Genomic DNA, 22,343 nt, shown 5'->3' with positions numbered 1-22,343 from the left:
GTTGGGGGTGAGGGTGTCAGAGCCTGGCCCAGGCTGCCCAGGGAGGTTGTGGAGTCTCCTTCTGTGCAGACATTCAAACCCGCCTGGACCCCTTCCTGTGGAACCTCAGCTGGGTGTTCCTGCTCCATGGGGGATTGCACTGGGTGAGCTTTCCAGGTCCCTTCAGCCCCCGACACTCTGGGGTTCTCTGTGCCCCCAGCTGCTCCTGCAGGATGTGCCGCCTGTTATACCCGCGCAGTGGGATGTTCCGGGAGCCTCTGAGCTGCTCTGGTGCTCCAGTTCTGTTCACTGTATATATATGTTTTATGCCTCAAGGTAGGAAAAAAAGAGAGCTCAGAGTCAACAAAGAAGAACAAAGGGCACAAGTGATTCACTGACTGTCAAGAGAAGCTGTTTTGGGGGGTGGGAATCAGTGCAAAAGAGACATTTAATCATCTTTAAGCTGATTGCCCCTCTGAAACACAGCTCTGGGCTCCTGCTCTCAGAATGAGAACACATGTTCACGTTTAAATTACTGCCTTTCTATTAGCTCTTTGTAGTTTGACTTGCATTTAGTATCCTGATTTATTCCTCCTACCCTGCAGATAGCTGAATGTATTCTGTGACTTTATGAAGTTGTGGGACATCCCAGCCACCGTGCCTACTTTTGATTCTGGTCGCGACATCCAGGATTTTATCTGCCCGTTACTCCTAGCCTTCCTATATTATTTCAATTCCTTGTGCAGTCATATTTCTGAATATTTCTATATACATTATGAAATCAGATTAAATGAAGAGGGAAGAACCAAGTACAACAATATGCTTCAGACTGAGTGGAAAAAAAATTGATTTTTTTCAATGCATAAGAAAAAATCCATTGCAAACTTCTCTTATTGTTACACGCTTTTACAAAATGGGTGTATGTGTGCGATATAACCATACACACTCTGTTACAAGCAGTTCACTACTACTTGAGTGAATTGGTAATAGCTGTATGTCAAAATTTGGTGGGTATAATACAGTAATAAATGTGGCTGTTGTGCTCTCTGAGGAGCCCAAGTGAGACACTGATTGTCAAGGGAAAACAACATCTACTACTATTTGTAGATAGCTGGATTCGTAGTAGTGCTTATGACTTCCCATTAAGATGCTAAGGACACGAATGTCTGTTTATTCAGAAAGCTCTGTTGTAGGGAGCGGTGAGAGTGCATTTTCTCAGCAAAGAGAAGATTTTCTTTTGTGTTTTTCACTGAGAGCCTGTCATAGTGTGCTGCCTTATTATATGCTTTTCAGGTAAGAACAATTGTTAAGTGAAATTCCATCCCATGTAACATAGTCAAGAGGTAGTGCTGTTTTATTTTTGCTGGGTTTATTTTTAATGAACTTGATTTCGACCTTGAATAAATGATTTAGAGCTAAGGACTTTGTAATACCCCCAGTGTAACTCATATCTACCTCTTGTATCTGTTTTCCCACCTAGAAGCGTAACTGTTGCATCAAACCCCGGTAGGAGTTGCAGTATATGTTACAGCCCCACCTGCAATACTTATTTGAACCTCAAAAAACTCTTCAGAGATTTAGGGGCGTTTTGGCCTGTAGGAAAGTGAGTTTATTAATATTATTCTGGTAATCAACAGTGTTGCGCAAACTTTCTCCTACATGCAAAGTTAAAAATTGAAGATGTATATATGTTTTATGTATGTTTTCTGAGTTCCATCTATGATATATCTTCAGATTGTTCCTATTACTTTTGTCTCTCGCCTTCAAGAACTATTGAGTATCAACAGAATTCCTCCCAGTGAAACACGCTGGTACAATTTGGGTGCATGTGCTCTAAAGGAAATTGCCTTTTCAGGGAATAAAATGAAATGGTATGGCTTTTAAGCTGGGGGAGAAACATATGAGCAAAATCTTTGTTGGTTTCTTTGTGTGTGTACGTGTGGGTTTGGAGGGTTTTTGGTTGTCTGGTGTGGGGTTTATGGTGTTTATTATTTCCCTGGAAGACATTCCCCTTATTGTGCCATTTGCCATTCCCCTCACAGCCGTCTGCCCACTCAGGCAGTAAAGCACCTAACGGGGAAGCCTTCAGATCCCCTTTGTTTAATAACTATTGGTTTTCTGCCTATAGAGTTACCGTGGAGTTGTAATTCAAATAGTGAATTTTGCCCCCACCCTTTTTTTAACCTCCTTCATAAAGCTTTTTCTCCCCATTTTCCGGACTCGGTTCTCTCCTCCCTGTCGGTGACCTCGCTCCTCTCGGGGCAGACACCGGCCCATCAGCCCCCTTTGCACCGTTCCAATGGCTGAGAGAGTCTGAGTGGAAAGGAAATACTTCTGCATCTCCTTCTCTCCTCCTCTCAACAGTGTATCTGGTGCTTTATTCAACATATCCAAAATAAAAGGATGGCTAGTAGGTTTTATTTTTAATTTTGACTTACTAAAAATATAACTACATATATCTTTTCTAGCTTTAAGGTCTGTTTCTGGCTTGTCTATTAAGAAATGCTCTTTGGTGCGCATATATAACTTCCAGCACTTACTAGCGTGTGTGGGGCTAACATAATTTATGTATGAACTATACAAGTGCAGAAGTTACAGTTATTTTTACAGAAGACTATGAGGGATGAAAATAGTCCGGGGGGCTTTTAGTTTTTAATCTTTCTTGCTTATGTATAAAACCATCACTGAAATGTATTTATAACTTACGTAGGTAATATATTTTAAAATGAGTTATATCTTTGAGTAATCAAATATTTGTGTGTGTGATCTAATGTTAAATGGTTTATGTCTGTTATGTCTTTCCTTGCAGATTTGTTCCTTACCACATCACCTGATTCAAAAACCATTCAGTTTGAGACGTGGGTAAATAAGGTAAGAGAGAGAACCTGAATAACCATCCTGTTAAAACACAGAAAAGTTGAAATAGATAAAATAACATTAAAAAAATAATAGCTGCAAGCTATTCTCTAAACACTGATATTTAGGCAAAAGGAATGAAAGCTGTACAACCCACAGCAGGTCATGAATTCTATATTTCTAGCTTTTATATAGACTTAAAAATGAACCGGTTTTGACTTTGACAAATGTAATTCTTGAGTAATGTAGTGTTAGTGACTACACAGGCATTCGACCTGTCCCTGTAGGTGGTGCGTATTTGTATTTTCTTACAAATTTGGGGTTTTTAAACTTGTCTATTCCAAATATTATCCTACACGATATATTTTGTATGCATAGATCTGCTCATCTTTAGAAAGGAGGAATTCTATTCTTTGGAATCAATCAACTCAGTAAAATATGTAATGCTTATACAATATATGTACATATGTATCGGTCTTAAAATACCTTTACCGATCCATTAAAAGCTGTTAAATTGCTCTACAAACCCAGGCAAAGTAATTCCCTTACTGAGGCACCCTGCAATTCTTTAGAACGTTTGGCTGTGCAATACGTGCTCCTATGGCCGGGAGAGCACGGGCACAGCCCTGGGCTGCACAGAGACACACGTGCCAATGTGCGTGAATGTACTTCAGCAGTCAGAGTTTTAATTATGTCCTAGATTATGTTGCTGAAATAAGCCGATCTCTTCCTTGTAACGCAGCAAAATAGATGGACAGTTGTATCTGCATGTTTCTATTCCTGGATTTCCGTAAGATTCCACGAAGGATTAGAAATGCAACAACTCAGTCCTAGTTTTCAGAGTGCAGTTTTTTCCATAGCTGAGATGTCTCTTTATTATCCTCTTAAGCACTTTTTTATTTGTTTGGTTTACTAGTTTATAATTTGGTTCAAGAGTCAGATGTTACCACTTGCTCTGCAGTTCAGTTTTCCTGTTCTGTTTATCCTGTCTGATAGGATGGGAATTTCTCTAAAGCTGGAAACACTAAGGAAATGCCCAGTGGTGTGAAAGTTGTTGGACAGTCCGTGTTTGCAGACTTTGGTGAGTTTTATTCTTCTAAACTGTCCCGAGTGTGTGTTTCTTCTTTGTGTTTTGGTTGGCTACTCTAAATCGAAGAACAAATAAAGATGTTTAGCTCTGCAAGTGGAGGGTTTGTTACTGTGTGAATCTTGAAATACCTGGGAAAAATTAGTAATGAATTCAAGCAAATTCAAGGTTCATTCTGCATCACTTGTATCTGCTTTTGAGTGCCGCACTTAGGGACATGTAGTGTTCCTTTGAGTCACGGTGCAATGCCAAGCTTTCTTTTCTCAGACAGTTACTTTGTCATGATTTTCTCTTTCTCCCTGATCTTATTCAGAAGATGTTATTTGAGTAAATGTTCATAAATTCTTCAGTTGTACAAATTAATAAAGCAAAGATGTAAATGAGTTAAAATTACTTGTATAAAATTGATGAAACATGGTAAAATATTAATGGTTCTAATTGAAAATTCTGGAAGGCTTTTGGACAGAAGAAAAACTGAATTTATATGTAAATCTATTTTTGTGAGGGTTAGTGAAAGACTGTATTTTTCTAGTAGAACATTCTATTTCTATTAGTTTTCAGTCTTACAGTGTCTTATCAATGTGTGTGTCATGTTATGAACAGGAATTGTTGGTTTTGTAGACCAACAAATACCTTTTTTCTGTGCATTAAAATAAGAATTTTGCTACCCAAGGAAAGTACCACAGGCCTGATCCTCCTGACTCTTGTGAATGTAAATAACTTCTTAAAGACTCGTTTACTGTATTTATGCAACACGGTTGTTAATTGTGAGACTGATCCTGTCTTAAATGCTGTCAAGTGACTTGTTGAACTGTAGAATCATGGAATCCCATGTTGTCAGGGACCACAGGGATCACCTGGCCCAAGCTGTCCTGGCACGAGCCCGGTCTGGCCAAGCTGGCCCAGCCCTGTCCAGCTGCATCTTCCAAGTGCTCCATGTTGGGAACCCAGCACTGCCCCGGGGAGACGATTCCAAGGGCTGATTGTTCTCATGGGGGAAAGTTTCCCTCCTGTGTGTCCCCAGGAGTAACTTGTCCCCATCGCCCCGCGGCTTTTCCACGGGACTCCTTGTCCAATGGGATCTGCAGCTGATTTGTAGCATCTTTAGGTACTGGAACACAGTGCTGAGCGTCCCCTCAGCCCCTTTGCACACAGCTGCACCAGCCCAGATCCCTCAGCCTTTCCTCACGTCCTCGGATCATCTCGGAGCCCCTTCCCGGCCTGAGCTGAGCCCAGGGCTGCAGGTGTGGCCTGGCCTGCGCTGGGCAGAGCGGGGTCAGACGCTGTGTCTCCCCTCGGCCTTTGCCGCAGCAGCCACTGGTCCCTCGTGGAGCTGCTTGTCCCCCAGGGCTGTCCCAAGCCTGTGCTGCACGCCTGGCTGACGTTTGCCCAGGTGCAAGAGCTGACACTGTCCTTGTTGAGCTTCGTCAGGTCCTCGTTAGCGCTCTCCAGCCTCTCCAGGTCACCGCGGGGCGGCTGGCCCCAAGTGTCCACTTCCCCATGCAGGCTGGTGTCATCGGCAAATGTCATCAGGGTGCTCTTGATCCCGCCCTCCAGATCACTTGTGAAGATGTTGAATGGTGTTGGGCCCAATATCGATCCCACTGGTGACAGGTCGCCAGACTGAAAAGGAGCCGTTTCCCACCACCCTCTGGGTATGGCCCATAACGCCTCATTTTGATTTAAAATCTGTTTTAAAGAAAATGATTATTTTAATGGTAAAGTCAGATTCCATATTAGACCCAGAGTCTGGTTCTCTTGCCCTGTGCTGCCACTTAGAGCTGTTCTTAAGGGTTCCAGCAGAGCGGTTTCCTGACGTGGAACCAGAAGCCACCTGTGCTGGGTGGTTACTGATCCTCAGAGCCTGACCCTGCAGCGGGGTGGCTTTGCACACCTGTAGGAAGTGAAATAACATAGAGGCTGAACAGGGCTCCGGGTTCTTCTGTGAAATGTTGGACATGTTTTCTGAAGTATTTGTAAAACTTCCATGAAATCTTTTACTGTTTATCTGCAAATATAAGCACTTGTATATATAATATCTGAAGGAATTAATAGCATACTATGGTTTTTGCAGTTAAAAAAAAAAATGTGTTGAGTTTTTTGTAAGCATTTTCTAAGCTGGTGTTCTGAATAATGTGTCTTGATAGGTACTAAATAGAAATGGAAAGCAATCTTTATGTAGGATCATTTCATCTCTGGTTTAGGTAGCTAATGAGCCCAAATGATCTATCCTAATTCTAGAAATGTATCATAATTAATGGGATTTTAATAAACCCTGGGATCTCTTTGCAAAGCCAAGTGGAACTGTTCAGCTGTTACCGTTAAAATGTGACTGAACGTGCTGCGCAGTGGTACAGCACCGCGGGGTTTGGGACTATTTGAGTAGTGCTACAACTTCATTTACTCCTTCTTCTGTTGTAGCAGTGGGTAGGAAATCGAGTAGTGCATCATTTTTTTTTCATCTATCAGCATTAATTAAAAAGAATCAAGATAACAAATACTTATTTTCTCATTAAACAAAGTTATAGAAAATATCGAAGTGAATATGGTAGTAAATCAACATGTTTAGTAACGAAGGGAAATAATACTACATTCCATGTTTTAGAGAGCAGTGTAGGGGAAAGGGACCTGGGGGTCCTGGGGACAGCAGGGTGAGCATGAGCCAGCACTGGGCCCTTGTGGCCAGGAAGCCAATGGTACCTGGGGTGGGTTGGAAGGGGGTGGTCAGTAGGTCAGAGAGGTTCTCCTGCCCCTCTGCTCTGCCCTGGGGAGACCACACCTGGAATATTGTGTCCAGTTGTGGCCCCTCAGTTCCAGAAGGACAGGGAACTGCTGGAGAGAGTCCAGCGCAGCCACCAAGATGCTGAAGGGAGTGGAGCATCTCCCGGGTGAGGAAAGGCTGAGGGAGCTGGGGCTCTGGAGCTGGAGAAGAGGAGACTGAGGGGGGACTCATTCCTGGGGATCAATATGGAAAGGGGCAGTGTCAGGAGGATGGAGCCAGGCTCTTCTGGGTGACAACCAGTGACAGGACAAGGGGCAATGGGTGCAAACTGGAACACAGGAGGTTCCACTGATAGAGGAGAAGAAACTTGTTGGGGGTGAGGGTGTCAGAGCCTGGCCCAGGCTGCCCAGGGAGGTTGTGGAGTCTCCTTCTCTGCAGACATTCAAACCCGCCTGGACCCCTTCCTGTGGAACCTCAGCTGGGTGTTCCTGCTCCATGGGGGGATTGCACTGGATGAGCTTTCCAGGGCCCTTCAACCCCTGACATTCTGGGATTCTGTGATTCTGTGATGTTCTTTATGAAATGCAGTCTGAAAGAAGTTGAAGAATGTGCCACCACCATAAATAAATCCACCCAGCAGCTCAATAGTTCTGTACGGGAGTTGCTGTACAGTGACTGGTAGGAGGAAAAAGACTTTGAGTGCAAAGGAGGATGTTGGTTGAGTTCTGCTCATGTTCATTTTCATTCCAGCATGTTTTGTTCTCCATTCCTAGAAGAACACTCTATGTGTATCTACATGTACCCGCTATTTCTGTGTATATTTAGATAGTTCGAAAGAGAGGCATTTATCTTACAGATTCTGCTGCTAGGGAGCTGAAGTTAAAGGAAACACCTTACGAGAAATGGTTTCTCAGACTTTTTTCAGAAGTGATGAAATAATGATTGTCATAAGTTGAAGGAAATTAAGATCTGATGATTTGCAGTTTCAAATACTAATCTGGCTATCTGTAATGGGCTCCAAAAGAAGTGTCATCGCACGACGAATCGAAACAGCACAATGAGAATGTAAAATGAGATTTATTGGGAGATCGCGATACCTTGTACCCCAGCAGCTCTTGCTCTGCCGTGGAGCTGCAGCCGCTGCACTGGTGGCACTGGGATGCAGCTGCTGGGACATCTTAGCAAAACACATTTGTTTCAAAAGGTGACTCTGTCTGACGTGATTTCCTGCTTCCAAAAGCTTCATTCAAAATACCCTTTCCAGCCATAAGTATTTACCTGTCATATGAAAAAGGTGAGGGAGGTTGAATAGGATCCTGACTGAGAACCTCCAAAAGCAACTGATTTGGGGACGGTTTCCTTTCGTAAAGGGAGCAGGTTGAACAATAGCTATCAAGCAGGAATTATTTACAGTGGAGCTGGAAAAACCCCCCAACAATGAGGTGACTCATGAGTCTGTCACAGATGTCAGTGTAATCTTAGCACCAAACACGCAAAGAAGAAAGACTTGTTTTTTGCAAAAAATACACGCAGATGTTTGTACACGTATGTGTATCTGTAAGGTCTACTACATTTCTGTATATATCTATGTGTGTGCATATTTTAGTGGAAAAATATGCGAAAGCAGGTGTGTATATATCAATATACTTGTTGTAATAAGTAGAGACTATGTCAAAATTGGAACCTCAAAAATAAGTAGCACCTTTACATGATAGCAATGATTTTCACATTAACCTGACCAAAGGACAGGGAACAACTGACACATTTGCATCGCCTTTTTACAAATAAATCAGAAATGCTTTGTGACATATTTATTCCAAATGGCATTTCAGTTGATTAAGGTGAGCAGAACTGGGCACTAGAGAGTTCCGCACTTATTGAGCTGACACGTTGCTCCAAACGAGGAAGAGCTCTTCGTGATTACTTTTGCTATTCTTCTCGTGTCACTATGGTAATTGCAGCGCTGTGGTTGCTATAGCAAAAATGATTAATGCTCCGTTGTCATCTGTGTGCTCGCGGAGGCGCTTCGCGAGATCTGCTCCTGCTGTCTGTGGAGGAGATCATAGATGGTGGCTAGAATCCTGGTAAATAATGGCAATTAGAAAGAGTTCTAGTAATTGTCACTTAAAATAGTGGGAAATTTTGGATTTGTTAAAGAAATTTAAGGATTTCTATGGGACTCACTGAAAATCACCAATATTTCTTAGTGACAAGATGAGTGGGAAGCACGTTTTGGAAACAAACCTACTGATTTTTCATTACTTTGAAGATTAATGAAATGTCTTTGAAGCAGAAGCAATTAGTATAGCATATTGTGCTGTTTATACACTCTATTGATGCATTTTGATAGGAAATAGTTGTTAGAACTGCAGTTCAGCTACGGTTCAGTTGGATAGTGGAGGCTGATAAGTCATCCTTGGTGATATCTGATCTAAGTATGGAAAAGTTTGATTAATCAGTCATTGGTTTTGCTTAGTTTAGGCAAACTATTTGTTACGGCCCATACGTGAGGAGAATAAAACCCAGCTTTTTGAAAGCAAACTGGATCGTGCTGTCCTCGTCAGTCAATCCAGCACAGCTCTCACTCTCTTAAGGTCTCGTTTGCCCGGCTCCACCTCAGCTCTTTTACCCACCGTGTGTTTTCTTTGCTGCCGCTGAGTCTGCTCTGTGTAGCCTTTGCTCATTTAGGAAACCTCTGTTTATTCCTCTCTACAAACTACTTTACTGTTCACAAAGCACAGACCGGGAAGTGGAAGTTCTGTCCAAGTCTTTCAGCGACCTGAACTCCCATTTTTCTCATATTTAAAATCCAGTTATCCACCTAATCCTAAAAGTCTTCTCTGTTCTACTCCCTACCAAGTAATGAACAGTTCCATGTATGTTAACTACTTGTATGAAATGTGAGAGAAATTAGAATTTTTATCGTATTAAATGGTAGCTCATTATTGTGAGTTAATTACGTTTAAACAGGATAACGAAGTGCTTAACCTTTGGGGTATTTTTAAAGCCATTCACTGCGCTGTGCACAAATGCATTTTGGCGAAAGACTTTTGTTTAAAGCAGAGTTTATGATCCTGCAGCTGATGGTGGCTTAAATGGCTCTTCTGCCCGCAGCTGCATTGCCATTTTGTAGCTTTTAGTTTTGTCTATCAGCTTAGGTTTAACATTTGAATTTCTTTAGTTTTTTCCTTCTCTTCAGAATGTCCCATCCTCAGATGGAGTGGCTATGTTTCAAATGAAAGCTTCAATGGTGCATGTCAGTAAATAACCCCTTCATAATCATGGAATCCCATGTTGTCAGGGACCACAGGGATCACCTGGCCCAAGCTTTCCTGGACCAAGCCCGGTCTGGCCAAGCTGGCCCAGCCCTGTCCAGCTGCATCTTCCAAGTGCCCCATGTGGGAACCCAGCACTGCAGCGGGGAGACGATTCCAAGGGCTGATTGTTCTCATGGGGAAAAGTTTCCCATCTGTGTCAATGGGAATCTCCCCAGAAGTAACTTGTCCCCATCGCCCCACGGCTTTTCCACAGGACTCCTTGTCCAATGAGATCTCCAACTATCCAAGTATCTTCAACTTTAGATACCGGCACACGGTGCTGAGTGTCCCCTCAGCCCCTTTGCTCTGGACAAACCCTGTCCAGCCGCCTTGGATCATCTCCAGCCTCTCCAGGTCACTGCGGGTGACTCTCCCCAAGTGTCTCTAAAGCCATTGTCCTGTCCATTGCTCCTGCAGGCAGAACATGGATTCTCTAAGAACCTTCACGCTCAGGAGGACAACGCTGCTGTGTTTGAAACGCTCGGCCTGTGAGGAAAACTGTTCTTATTGTCATCAGTGTGGGGGCGTATTAGAAGGGGGTGGTCAGTAGGTCAGAGAGGTTCTCCTGCCCCTCTGCTCTGCCCTGGGGAGACCACACCTGGAATCTTGTGTCCAGTTGTGGCCCCTCAGCTCCAGAAGGACAGGGAACTGCTGGAGAGAGTCCAGCGCAGCCACCAAGATGCTGAAGGGAGTGGAGCATCTCCCGTGTGAGGAAAGGCTGAGGGAGCTGGGGCTCTGGAGCTGGAGAAGAGGAGACTGAGGGGGGACTCATTCCTGGGGATCAATATGGAAAGGGGCAGTGTCAGGAGGATGGAGCCAGGCTCTTCTGGGTGACAACCAGTGACAGGACAAGGGGCAATGGGTGCAAACTGGAACACAGGAGGTTCCACTTGAATATGAGAAGAAACTTGTTGGGGGTGAGGGTGTCAGAGCCTGGCCCAGGCTGCCCAGGGAGGTTGTGGAGTCTCCTTCTCTGCAGACATTCAAACCCGCCTGGACCCCTTCCTGTGGAACCTCAGCTGGGTGTTCCTGCTCCATGGGGGGATTGCACTGGGTGAGCTTTCCAGGGCCCTTCCAGTCCCTGACACTCTGGGATTCTGTGATTCTGTGTGAAAAATATAAAAGCTGGTAGTGAATAAAGAATTCTGAGTGACTTTAGATAAGGAAGAAGTTGTTTTAGTAACAGATGCATTTCAGTTCATATGAAACAGCAGTTCATAGAGACATGCCAAGTTAATTGCCAGTTGTGCTTTGAGTCCATGGAATTATATTTAGAAGCTAAATCTGTGTTATTTGTTAATTATGTTTTAACAATGCTGTTCAGTGATACCTTTTTAACTTAATGTTAGTTCTGTTTTTTTAATTTCTATCATTTTTGACAGTTCTTTCTAGAAAAAGATCCTGTATTGAGGCTTAAGGCCATAGCTGTGTTACTCCTTTGCAGTTCCTTTAAAAAAGCCAACCAAATAAACAAAAAACACACTAAAAAAACCTCAGCAACCAACCAAAGTGTAAATTCATGGTCGTTATAACCAGATCATGTTCCTCTGCAGACTGCATCCCATTCGAATCACGGAATCCCAGAATGGACTGGGTTGGAAAAGCCCTCAGAGATCATCCAGTCCAACCCTTGGTCCAACTCCAGTCCATTGACCAGATCATGGCACTAAGTGCCATGGCCAATCTCAGTTTAAACACCTCCAGGGCCGGTGAGTCCAGCCCAGTCCAGCCCTGGGCAGCCATTCCAATGCTGACCACTCTCTCTGCACAGAATTGCTTTCTCATCTCCAGCCTCAATTTCCTCTGGCAGAGTTGAAGCCCCTGCCCCCTTGTCCTATTGCTGACTGCCTGGGAGAAGAGCCCAATCCCCCCTGGCTAGAACTGCCCTTCAGGTCGTTCTAGAGAGTGCTGAGCTCACCTCTAAGCCTCCTCTGCTCCAGACTGAACAAGCCCAGCTCCCTCAGCCTCTCCCCACAGGGCTTGTGTTCAAGTCCCTTCCCCAGTCTTGTTGCTCTTCTCTGGACCCGCTCCAGCACTTCAATCTCTTTCCTGAGCTGAGGGGCCCAGAACTGAACACAACACTCCAGGTGTGGCCTCCCCAATGCAGAGTACAGGGGAAGGATCGAGGGGAATGCCTTGGTATCTCCATTACCCCTTTCTGCAGTCGTGGTGCGGATCTGGGAACACGGCAGACATGAAGCTGAAGCAATTGTGAAAGTCCATGTAGGAAACTTTTGAATCCAGTGATCTCCAATTCTTCTTTCAAACTCCTCTTTGACCCCTTCAGGGGATTATTTTGCTGTTGCTGACAAATACCAACATCTTCTGTGGAAAAAAAAAATGGATGTTACTTCATATTAATTTTTGTACATTAAGAACTACTTTGCTTTCTTTCCAGTAATAAAATCAGAGGAGTGGTGTGTATGCCACTTGCTTATTCATTCTTTGTTGAACAACTTCATTGCCTCGGGACTGCATTTTTCTTTGTTTGTAGTTGTTATAGCTAGAACTCTCAACCCAGGTTTAGTCACACGAGTGGGTTTCTTTATTAAGTGTTGTCCCCTTCATTTGTTAACGCGGGGAGGTCTAATTCCACCTGAGCTCTCTAGATGTGTAACATGAGATAGTTCAAGCTGCACGGTCAGGTTTTGTAGTTTCTGATTTAACGACATGAGGTGGTTGGAACTCAGAGTTTTCGGCATAAGCTACAACAGGGATTTCAGTGCCGCTTGTTTCTTCTGCAGAGGGTTCTCGTTTTGTACTTCACCAAATTCCTGTCTCCATCTGAGCTGGTGTCTGTGCCGTTTGCTGGCACATCACGTTGAAATGCAGGGGGGCTGACTACGTGGATCCTTCGAAGGACATAGACAGACTTAAAGTCAGAATTGATTTAATGCGTAGGAGAGTGTTAAAAGGGCTTCTTTACTGCCCACAGAACTTTGCATCATCTGTAAGAGCTCTTTGCATCTGGTTTTTGAAGTTGTGATTCACGTTTTCTAAAAACAACTGACAATGATTCTTTTAACAATGTGTAATTATCTTAATAATTCATGATAATTGTCTCTGTCATGAATACCTAAAGGCAGAGAGTGACAAAAGGATTCTAATCACTTTATTAGTTCAGAAGATAAATTTAAGATAATCAGCCTTCAAACAAACCTTTGTTGTGTTTGAATACCCAGCTCAGGGGTGGTGGGTTCAGTTGTCTTGCCGGCCCCAGAAGGGAATAGTTCTGAGCACTGTTACAGGGCCTTTTCCTCCTTAGTTTCTTGCTGTTCTTTAGAAACTGAAATAAAAGGCTCATGACAAAGGAGAAGGAAAACTGTGCAAAGCCATGAGGGAGAGATTTGAGCAATCTGCATGTATGGAGTAATAAAAAGCATATAAAGCTTCATCAGCACGGATTGTATTAAACAAGAGATGCCTTATACTTATTTGAAATTTCAATTAACAGCAGCAAAAAACTTCTTGGCTCTTATTGTACCACGTTGAGGACATTTTTTGTCACCTTTCTGAAGGGAAGTGGGGAAGCGGCACCGACAGCAGGTGTGTGATAACACAGGCGGGCTCGGGATGGGCATTTTCAGGAGAGAACAGTGGCTCTCAAGGCATGAGGACTGTGTGGTATACGAAGGTTCTTGCTTTTATGTAGCATCAGGTTCAGAGTTATGAAAGCCTGACCGTTACCATTGTCTTCGCCTGCTTAGTTACCTTATTTCTATTTGCCAGAAAACAGCTGCTTTTAATTTAACACAGCTGTAATAAGTTATAATAACTAGCCTGTCATCTCAAAAATAGATTAAATTTTTGTTTTTAACGGAGCAGAAATAAGATTACACTGCAGCAGAACTACACAGCTGTTTGAAGTATGAAGACTGGGATCATACACCCACCAAAAGCTGATTTGCTCTTCATAACTACAACTTTATCTTGCTGTACTACAAACCCGGTCTGAACTGAGCGCTCGTGGTACTTGCGCTTTCCACAGGTTCTGTTTTTCTTTCAAAGCCCATGCTGGAACGTACATTGAACAAGCGTGTGCAAGGAACCTAATCACCTTTGAACGTGGCTGCAAAATACCACTCTTCTGACACCTCTTTCTCAGTTTTTAAAGGAATTTGTAGTTTTCGATTGAGGTTTGTTGCCTGTGTTGTCTCTTCAGCATCTTGGTGGCTGCGCTGGACTCTCTCCAGCAGTTCCCTGTCCTTCTGGAACTGAGGGGCCACAACTGGACACAATATTCCAGCTGTGGTCTCCCCAGAGCAGAGCAGAGGGGCAGGAGAACCTCTCTGACCTACTGACCACCCCCTTCTAACCCACCCCAGGTACCATTGGCCTTCCTGGCCACAAGGGCCCAGTGCTGGCTCATGCTCACCCTGCTGTCCCCAGGACCCCCAGCTCCCTTTCCCCTACACTGCTCTCTAATAGGTCATTGCCCAACTTATACTGGAACCCAGGGTTGTTCTGTTGGTTGGGGTTGGGGGTTGTTGTCACCTCTGAACTGAGATTGAAACCAGGCGTGAGGATCAGAGAGTCGGCACTGGAGGGTCCGGGTCCGTGTGTGGTCCGTGGGGCTGTGCTGTGCAGGGCCCGCAGAGTTCGGCACAGGCCGGGACTGCAGCAGCCGCTCCCAGACTGGGACTCACAGGTGGATTAAGAATTAAGTTCTTTTATTTCAAAACCGGAAAGGCTGCTGTATTCATTTGTTGGTTTCACATAGTGCCTTTGGAAAAGCTTCAGAAATACATCATATTTCTAGTTATTACAGATGAGGGCAGTTAAAAATGTCAATGAGAGTGAAACAGACCATTGGCTTTGTGCTTAGGACTGGGCTTTGGGAGGGTTTTTGTTTCTTTGCCTTTTTGAACAAAGATTGACGCAAGGTTTATGTTTAAATAAATTATTCTACAATAGTCTAGGTGGGGTTTATCCTTATTCCGTTGTATTTTTTGTCAAAAATGATGACTGCTGCAGTTGATTCATAAAACACATGTTCCTGGTTTTGACAATCTCTGATTTTTCTTCAGCAAATTGCTTTAGATCAAATGACCTCAGCAGCAGAAGACAGATCTGTACATTGTAAGATGTGTGTTAGGAATAAAAACTAGAGAAGAAACAAGAGATAATAGTATTCTAGAGATGAAGAATGTTGGCCTTTCCTTCTTGTGATCGCTACTTTTCTGAAATATAGTATTTCGCTAATTGTAGGTTTTCTTAAACTTCTTCACTATGACTCAAGATACTCCGATTTCGTTGACGTCGCATTTCCAGCTGCATTCTCATTGTTGGTGCTTCACTTGATGCCTTTGAAGTTTAAAATGCGTTTCACCTGCTCTACAGTATGAATACATAGCTAATCCTTCCTTTCAGATGAACAATTCAAACAGTTATGAAGTTCTTGAGCGAGGCAGATTTATAAAGTGCCAGTTATCACGTATGCTGTAAATGTTACAAATATTTGTTGGAAAGTTGGCTGCTTTAATTGTTCGGTTTTCTTTTGTTATGTTCTTCTTGGCCATTCTGGTACTCAGCAATAAGAGGCACAATTCTGATTCATGTAAAACCAATTTTTAATTATGTCTAAATAAATAACTGACTTCCAAAATTCATCTTTTTGTTAAGCACGTAACAGGTAAAATACTCGCAACTGTACTTTAAACATCAGGTATGACAGATAAATGTCAGGAATTTCTGTGTAAAACAGGTACTGCGTCAAAGCATCTATGCTTAAGATGAATGTAATCATACTAATTCATTGCACTAAGGTGTTTATTGTTTGTTATCATTAAATTCAGCTTAGCACAAAGTGGGTACCTGGATACTTTTATCTGAAAAACTTTTGGAGGGTGGATACAGCAATAAATTGAGATCTAGGTGAGCTGAAGAATGGCCGCTCGGACTCCTTGTCCTCAGGATTATTCTTGACAAAACTTAATATAAACTTTTCTCTTAAAACTATTATAATTTCCAACAAATTTTTCTTTTATACTACACATTTATTTTTTAACTATCAGATTCTTAAATATGTGTCACGCAGACCTGAAGAGAAGTTGCAACTGAAAACATGAGCCTGTAATAAAAGTTACAGAATGGACCTGTAGGTTCTGGTCAGAGGAGTTGGGGAAACTCTGTCCTTCTTGTAGGGAATATGTATCGTATCATTTTCAGTTGCAGAGGTATGTTGTTTGGCGCACGCTTACCTTCTGTTCATTCTTTGATTGTGCTGAATAATATTAATCAAATCTTACTTTTAAACTTGCAGTTTGTGTAGAGCACCAGCAAGGTGGTGTCTTCGTATCCAATTCTGTGAAAGTTGCGTCCTTCTGACTGCCCTACAGTAGTTCCATTTTTCTTCACAGCCACAGAAGTTCTTCTTGTCAACATATGGCACATTAATTATCAAGGCTATCAAACTAAGTTATCAGCAGAAGATGAATGTTTGCTGTTTAAGTAGAATCAAACATAGCATAATTTAAAAGAAGAACATCCTTGTCTTTGTCCCTTTCTAACTAACACAGAGCAAGAAAAGTTCATATTGGAAGGTTCTTTGTCCTCGTGCGTTATTGAATAACTTCTAAAATGACTTTGTACTGAAACTTCTGTAGAAATGTGATTAGAAGATGAGGGCTTAATTTAAATTTTATATTTCGCAAAACACCTGCATCTGTGAAATTCATTCTCTTCTGGCAAAGCCTTCAGTATTTCCATAGGTTGTAATTTGCAAATTAAACAGTTTCTCCCAGTGCAAGTTGAGAAAAAGCCTGCAGTCTGAGCAGTACTTCATTCGTGTTCCAAACACTCGTGTCAGGGCTGGTGCTGATTCCAGACCGGTCACGGTCACCACCTGCTGTGTTCATTTGTCTTTTGGTTGGGACCTCACTGGGTTTCTCTGGCCTGGGGTGCTCGGATATATAAATATGCTAAAAGGAGGTTCAGCTGCACAGAAATACAATTTGACAGGCTCAAAAAGCGTTTCTTACAGTGCCATAAAGCACGATGGAACTTGTAGGCTGTGGTCAGTAATATACTGAGAAATTAATAAGAGATTAATAAGAGTGGAGTCCAGTTGAGGCCTGTATCTAGTGCAGTGCCTCAGGGGTCAGTACTGGGGCCGGTATTATTCAATATATTCATCAATTATTTGGATGAGGGAATAGAGTGACTGTCAGCAGGTTTGCTGATGACACCAAGCTGGGAGGAGTGGCTGACACTGGAAGCTGTGCTGCCATCCAGAGACCTGGACAGGCTGGAGAGCTGTGCAGGGAAAAATGTAATAAAATAGAACAAGGGCAAGTGTAGAGTCTTGAATGTGGGCAGGAACAACCGCAGGTTCCAGTGTAAGTTGGGGAATGACCTATTAGAGAGCAGTGTAGGGGAAAGGGACCTGGGGGTCCTGGGGACAGCAGGGTGAGCATGAGCCAGCACTGGGCCCTTGTGGCCAGGAAGCCAATGGTACCTGGGGTGGGTTAGAAGGGGGTGGTCAGTAGGTCAGAGAGGTTCTCCTGCCCCTCTGCTCTGCCCTGGGGAGACCACCCCTGGAATATTGTGTCCAGTTGTGGCCCCTCAGCTCCAGAAGGACAGGGAACTGCTGGAGAGAGTCCAGCGCAGCCACCAAGATGCTGAAGGGAGTGGAGCATCTCCCGTGTGAGGAAAGGCTGAGGGAGCTGGGGCTCTGGAGCTGGAGAAGAGGAGACTGAGGGGGGACTCATTCCTGGGGATCAATATGGAAAGGGGCAGTGTCAGGAGGATGGAGCCAGGCTCTTCTGGGTGACAACCAGTGACAGGACAAGGGGCAGTGGGTGCAAACTGGAACACAGGAGGTTCCACTGAAATCTGAGAAGAAACTTGTTGGGGGTGAGGGTGTCAGAGCGTGGCCCAGGCTGCCCAGGGAGGTTGTGGAGTCTCCTTCTCTGCAGACATTCAAACCCGCCTGGACCCCTTCCTGTGGAACCTCAGCTGGGTGTTCCTGCTCCATGGGGGATTGCACTGGATGAGCTTTCCAGGTCCCTTCAACCCCTGACACTGGGATTCTGTGATTCTGAGATTGGGTGACTTTAGCAGATCTGGTTTGTGTGTATTAAATAGAGATTTCATCAAGCAACTTTAAAAAATGTGCTTAAAATATTAATTCCACCTCCTCAGAACTCTGTGGACTAAAGGGCAATTTGATGAATTATTTTCTGGCAGAGGGAGCTTCGGTTTCCCAGGCGGGGCTGGGCCTGTCCCTCCTCCCAGCCACACAGGGCCGGGTATTTAGCACATTTATTTATTATATTGTTTTTAAACATATCTTTATAGAGATATTATTTTATATGTATTATATAGTACTTTTTTAATGTATTATGTATTAGATACGCGAGGGCAGGCTGGGATCATGGGGGTCTCTCCCAGAGGAGATAATGAGCACTAAATAGTTTTGGGTTTTATTCCGTTATAGGCTCAGTGTATCAGAATTCCAGATGTATATAGACATCGCTCATTTAAACATTAAACGGTCATTCTACTAAAGGCTTTGAAAATACATGGATTAGAGAACATTTTTGAAAACCTGTAAATGACTCAGATTTGCCTCGTTCCTTAGGCCTGGAATTCCTTAGCCGGTGTGTTAGTCAGCTTCCCAGTGTTCTTTTTATCTTATGTTGCAGATTAACGTATTACAGGGGAACTCATGATTCTTAAAGTGTTTAAAACTACTTCAGGAAATTCAATAAGTTTCTATGGTACACTTGTGATGGTAGATTTACATTAAAGGTAAATTCCCCCCCAACTAAACACAGAGATTGAGTACGGTCTGTTGTTTTTTTTCTCTTTGACAGATGGGGATGGACAAAGTGAACATTTGTTACCAGTCTGTGAAGATGCAACATGTCAAAAAAGTGCCATCTACTTAACTAAGCCGGGATTGGATCAGGTATCGTGAATCCAGAATTGCAAAGACAAAGGAAAATGTTCTGCTTTGTGAAATAATGGGAAACAGGAAAACGTTTTTTCAGGAGAGAAAAATGAAACTGCCTCACCTGTAGTTATTGCATATAAGACACTGTTATTTATTTACTTATTTATTGCCTATCTAAAAAAAATATATGGCTTGGTGGAAGAGGTTGCATACCTAGAATTCTATATAATGGATAATTCTACCCAAGAAAATGATGAATGTTTCTGATCTGTCACTTTCTTGATTGCAAACCGCTGCATTCTAAACACCATAACTGCCCTGGCATGAGCTGACAAACAAGGTTTGTGTTCAGAGTTCGAAACAGACCTAATTAATTCAAATAAGCTGCTTCAGTTCAAGTTAGGGAGTTATTTTATAGTTAGTGTTATATATATATATATATTTGTATATATATATATGTCTCCCCCCCCCCCCCCCCCAACAAGTTGAACCAGACCACACTTCTTACTCCTTAGTTATGCTGTGTCTTTGCTTGTTCTGAATGAAGTACATTTCCAATGCCGTATGAAGACTTGGTCAGGCCCTCTATCTTCAGGACTGGGTTTCTGCTAAACTATTTCAGCTTCATTTGTTCACAATGCTACTCGTTTTGAGAGACATGGTCATAATTAACATAATGGATCCTGATATATTCATTTATTTTAAAGTGTGTGCTGATCTAAGTATTTACAGTGCCCGGCTTTATAATAAAGTTGCGCTTTACAATAAATTAACCTAACATTTGTTTGATGCCATAATAAATGTTTTTACTAACCTCATGTGAACCTAAGGGCCAAGGTGACCTATAAAGAACTTGCTTAGAGCTGACAGCAAAACCCATTTTAATGTGCTTCCCAAAATGCATAACGAATGGCATACCTGTTTCTAACCGGGTTATGACTTACTGACGATTCCTTTAGTGACAAATTGAAAGTAGGTTATTTTTGTGTAAGTAGTGCCCTCTCTGATGGCTATTTCAGAATTTCTAGGTGAACATACTGTTTGCTTGCGGAAGAGTCGGTACTTTGTGAAAGTGTTTCTTGTTACCATCTGCAGCCCAAGTTTATAGTGTAGGATTTCTCTTTCAAAGACTCGGGATTTCTAGAACACAGGCTCTAGCATTCTTTCCTACTAGCAGAAAACCACTCTGTTGGAAAGCCCACAGTTCCCAGTTGGTTTAGGAAGTCTAACTGGGATGGAATATACCCCGTCGGTGTAAGAAAGAACAAATAACTCTAAACTGGCAATGTGTCTCTCTCAGACGTCTGATCTTGGCAGCTCTGTCTGTAGAAATGTGTTTTCCTGGGCATGCTGGGGTGTTGGGGTTTTTTCTGTGGATTGCCTGGGAACACAGAACAGGGACGATGGATGGTAGCGGTGCTGGATACACGGTCTGACAGCAGAGTTTGCGTAGAGGCAGCGGGTGCTCCGTGTGTGGTCCTGGTCACAGGGGGACACGGGCTGGTGTAGCAGGTGACGCTGATTAAATCACTGCCAAGCACTTGGAGTGCTCCTGTGTCAGAAAGACAACTGCTCTTCAGCTCTACACCTAGTTCTTCACCCTTGATAATACAGGAAGGAAAAGACATTCTGCTCAAATAAATTGGAGACAAATAGCAGGGGCTGTGGGAGAGCCAGGGCTGGTACCTGCGGGCAGCAGTGACGGGCACCGTGCCGAAGAAAAGTGCTGTTAGTTGTTGCTCCTGGTGGGTTTCTAGAAGAAACCAATGCAGGAGTGGCAGAGGAAGATGTGGGCCCATTTGCAGGATATCAGAATGCCCTGGTTTTGTTAAAAACCAAGTTTCTCTTTTAGTGAATTTGCCTGCCAGCTAAAGCTTCAAATGAGCTGCATTTTCCTGGAGAACCAGATCCATGTTTTGGTGAACACAGCAATGGAATGCGAGGTTATTGATAAGGACAGATTCACATCTCGTGAGAGGGGCAACGAGAAACAGGTGACCAAGAAACTGACCAACTATGTATAACATCCCATTCACATGGATACTTCATATAAAAGTGGGAGATCACGAGGATCTCGTCCCTTTTCCTTATGGCGACATGAGTAGAGGACCTTGCAAGTCGTCCCTGCGAACTGAGGCCAGTGACAGACTGAATCCAGCTCCGGTTGCTGCAGAGTCCAGTCCAGGACTTCGGGTGCCGCTCTGCAGTTGCTGAGACTTTCAGGATTGGTTTTGTATATTTTGTATTATTTTCTCTATTTTATCAGTAGCATTAGTAAAACATCTTTAATGTTTCCAGCTCTCTTCTCTCTGTCCTTCTTTCCCTCCCGATCGCCTGTGCTGAGTGGGGAGGGGGAGAGGAGGTTACCAATACATCTGCCAGGGTTTTATTGTCACCCGCAATCCAAACCCTCGACACGGAATTTCTCCGAAGCAGAGCTGTCTGTGGGAGCCCGCTCAGGAGCAGCTTTGCACCTGCACACTTTTTCTGTTCCTTCATTATAATTTTTCTTGTGTAGAGGTCAACTGTTTACAAGTACATCAGGTTTCATCATACCACTTCTGATACTCATCGGTATATTTAGTTTTTATATTTAATTTAGAAATCTCACTGTGTAGTTTCAATTTCAAAATCATTTCCAAGGTAATAACATTCGAGTTAAAAAATGAGGAGCCAAATGTTGCCATTTTCCTTTGAAAAGTGAAGAAACCAACAGATTCTCATCCTGCTAGAAAAAAAGTATTTGAAAGTATTAAGAATTACCTGGAAACTTTAAAGCCATTTTCCCCATGTATTTTTAGAATGTCTTTTTAATTAAAAATGATGGTGTCAAACGGCACACAATGATTAATTGTGCTGGCCTAACCTTTTTAAAACATTAAATCTAGAATACTCTTCTCACACTCTTATACTCATCTGGAGGTGATGGAGCTTTTTATTCCAAAGGATTTTCTCTTTTCCACTCTGAAACAGTGGAAAATACCCATTTCTTCATTCATGTAGCTGCAGTTTTCCCCACATGGCGCCTGGTTCCTTCAGGTCGAAATCTGTTCAAACATGTTACTTCCCATATTTATTTGGAAGTGGAATGTTTGATTTTGGCTGATTTCAGTGTTTGTGAGGTCAGATGGTGTCCCTCGCCCAACCGGCGGGTGTTACGGGCATCCTACGGGAAACGGAGAGGTTGCAAGTGATTGGAAAAGGTGCTATATATCCATTATCTCTGTCTGTTTTTTGTGGCAGGGTTGCGTAGTTCAGGGGTTGTGTGTGTAAGAGTGTAGCTAAGAAGTCTGGCTTCCAGATTTTTACATTTTATTTTAAGAAACTTAACTGATCTCAGATCTGAAAGATCACAAATTAGGTGACTGTCTTACAAAACCTGCGGTAACCGGACCTGGCTCTGTCCTTCCTGCCTGGTTGCTGTGGCATTTGACGAGACCAAATGAGAAGCAGTGCAGGCAGTTCCGTGGTGGCGTGCGCTGCTTT

At 43.1% G+C, this 22,343-nt stretch overlaps 1 protein-coding gene across 1 annotated transcript in view; it reads left to right on the top strand.

Moving 5' to 3' along the window:
- Positions 1-22,343, top strand: part of ITFG1 (integrin alpha FG-GAP repeat containing 1) — an 89,093-nt gene that overhangs the window by 24,383 nt on the left and 42,367 nt on the right. Inside the window, exons 7-9 of the mRNA XM_065848293.2 lie at positions 2,789-2,850; positions 3,832-3,916; positions 18,778-18,872. Of these exons, the coding sequence (XP_065704365.1) occupies positions 2,789-2,850; positions 3,832-3,916; positions 18,778-18,872 (242 nt within the window). The remainder of the gene's footprint in view (positions 1-2,788; positions 2,851-3,831; positions 3,917-18,777; positions 18,873-22,343) is intronic.

The sequence above is a fragment of the Patagioenas fasciata genome, chromosome 13 (assembly GCF_037038585.1).
Source record: "Patagioenas fasciata isolate bPatFas1 chromosome 13, bPatFas1.hap1, whole genome shotgun sequence".
Lineage (NCBI taxonomy): Eukaryota > Metazoa > Chordata > Aves > Columbiformes > Columbidae > Patagioenas > Patagioenas fasciata.
The sequence above is the reverse complement of the archived record's forward strand: the minus strand, read 5'-3'. Positions and strand labels throughout refer to the sequence as shown.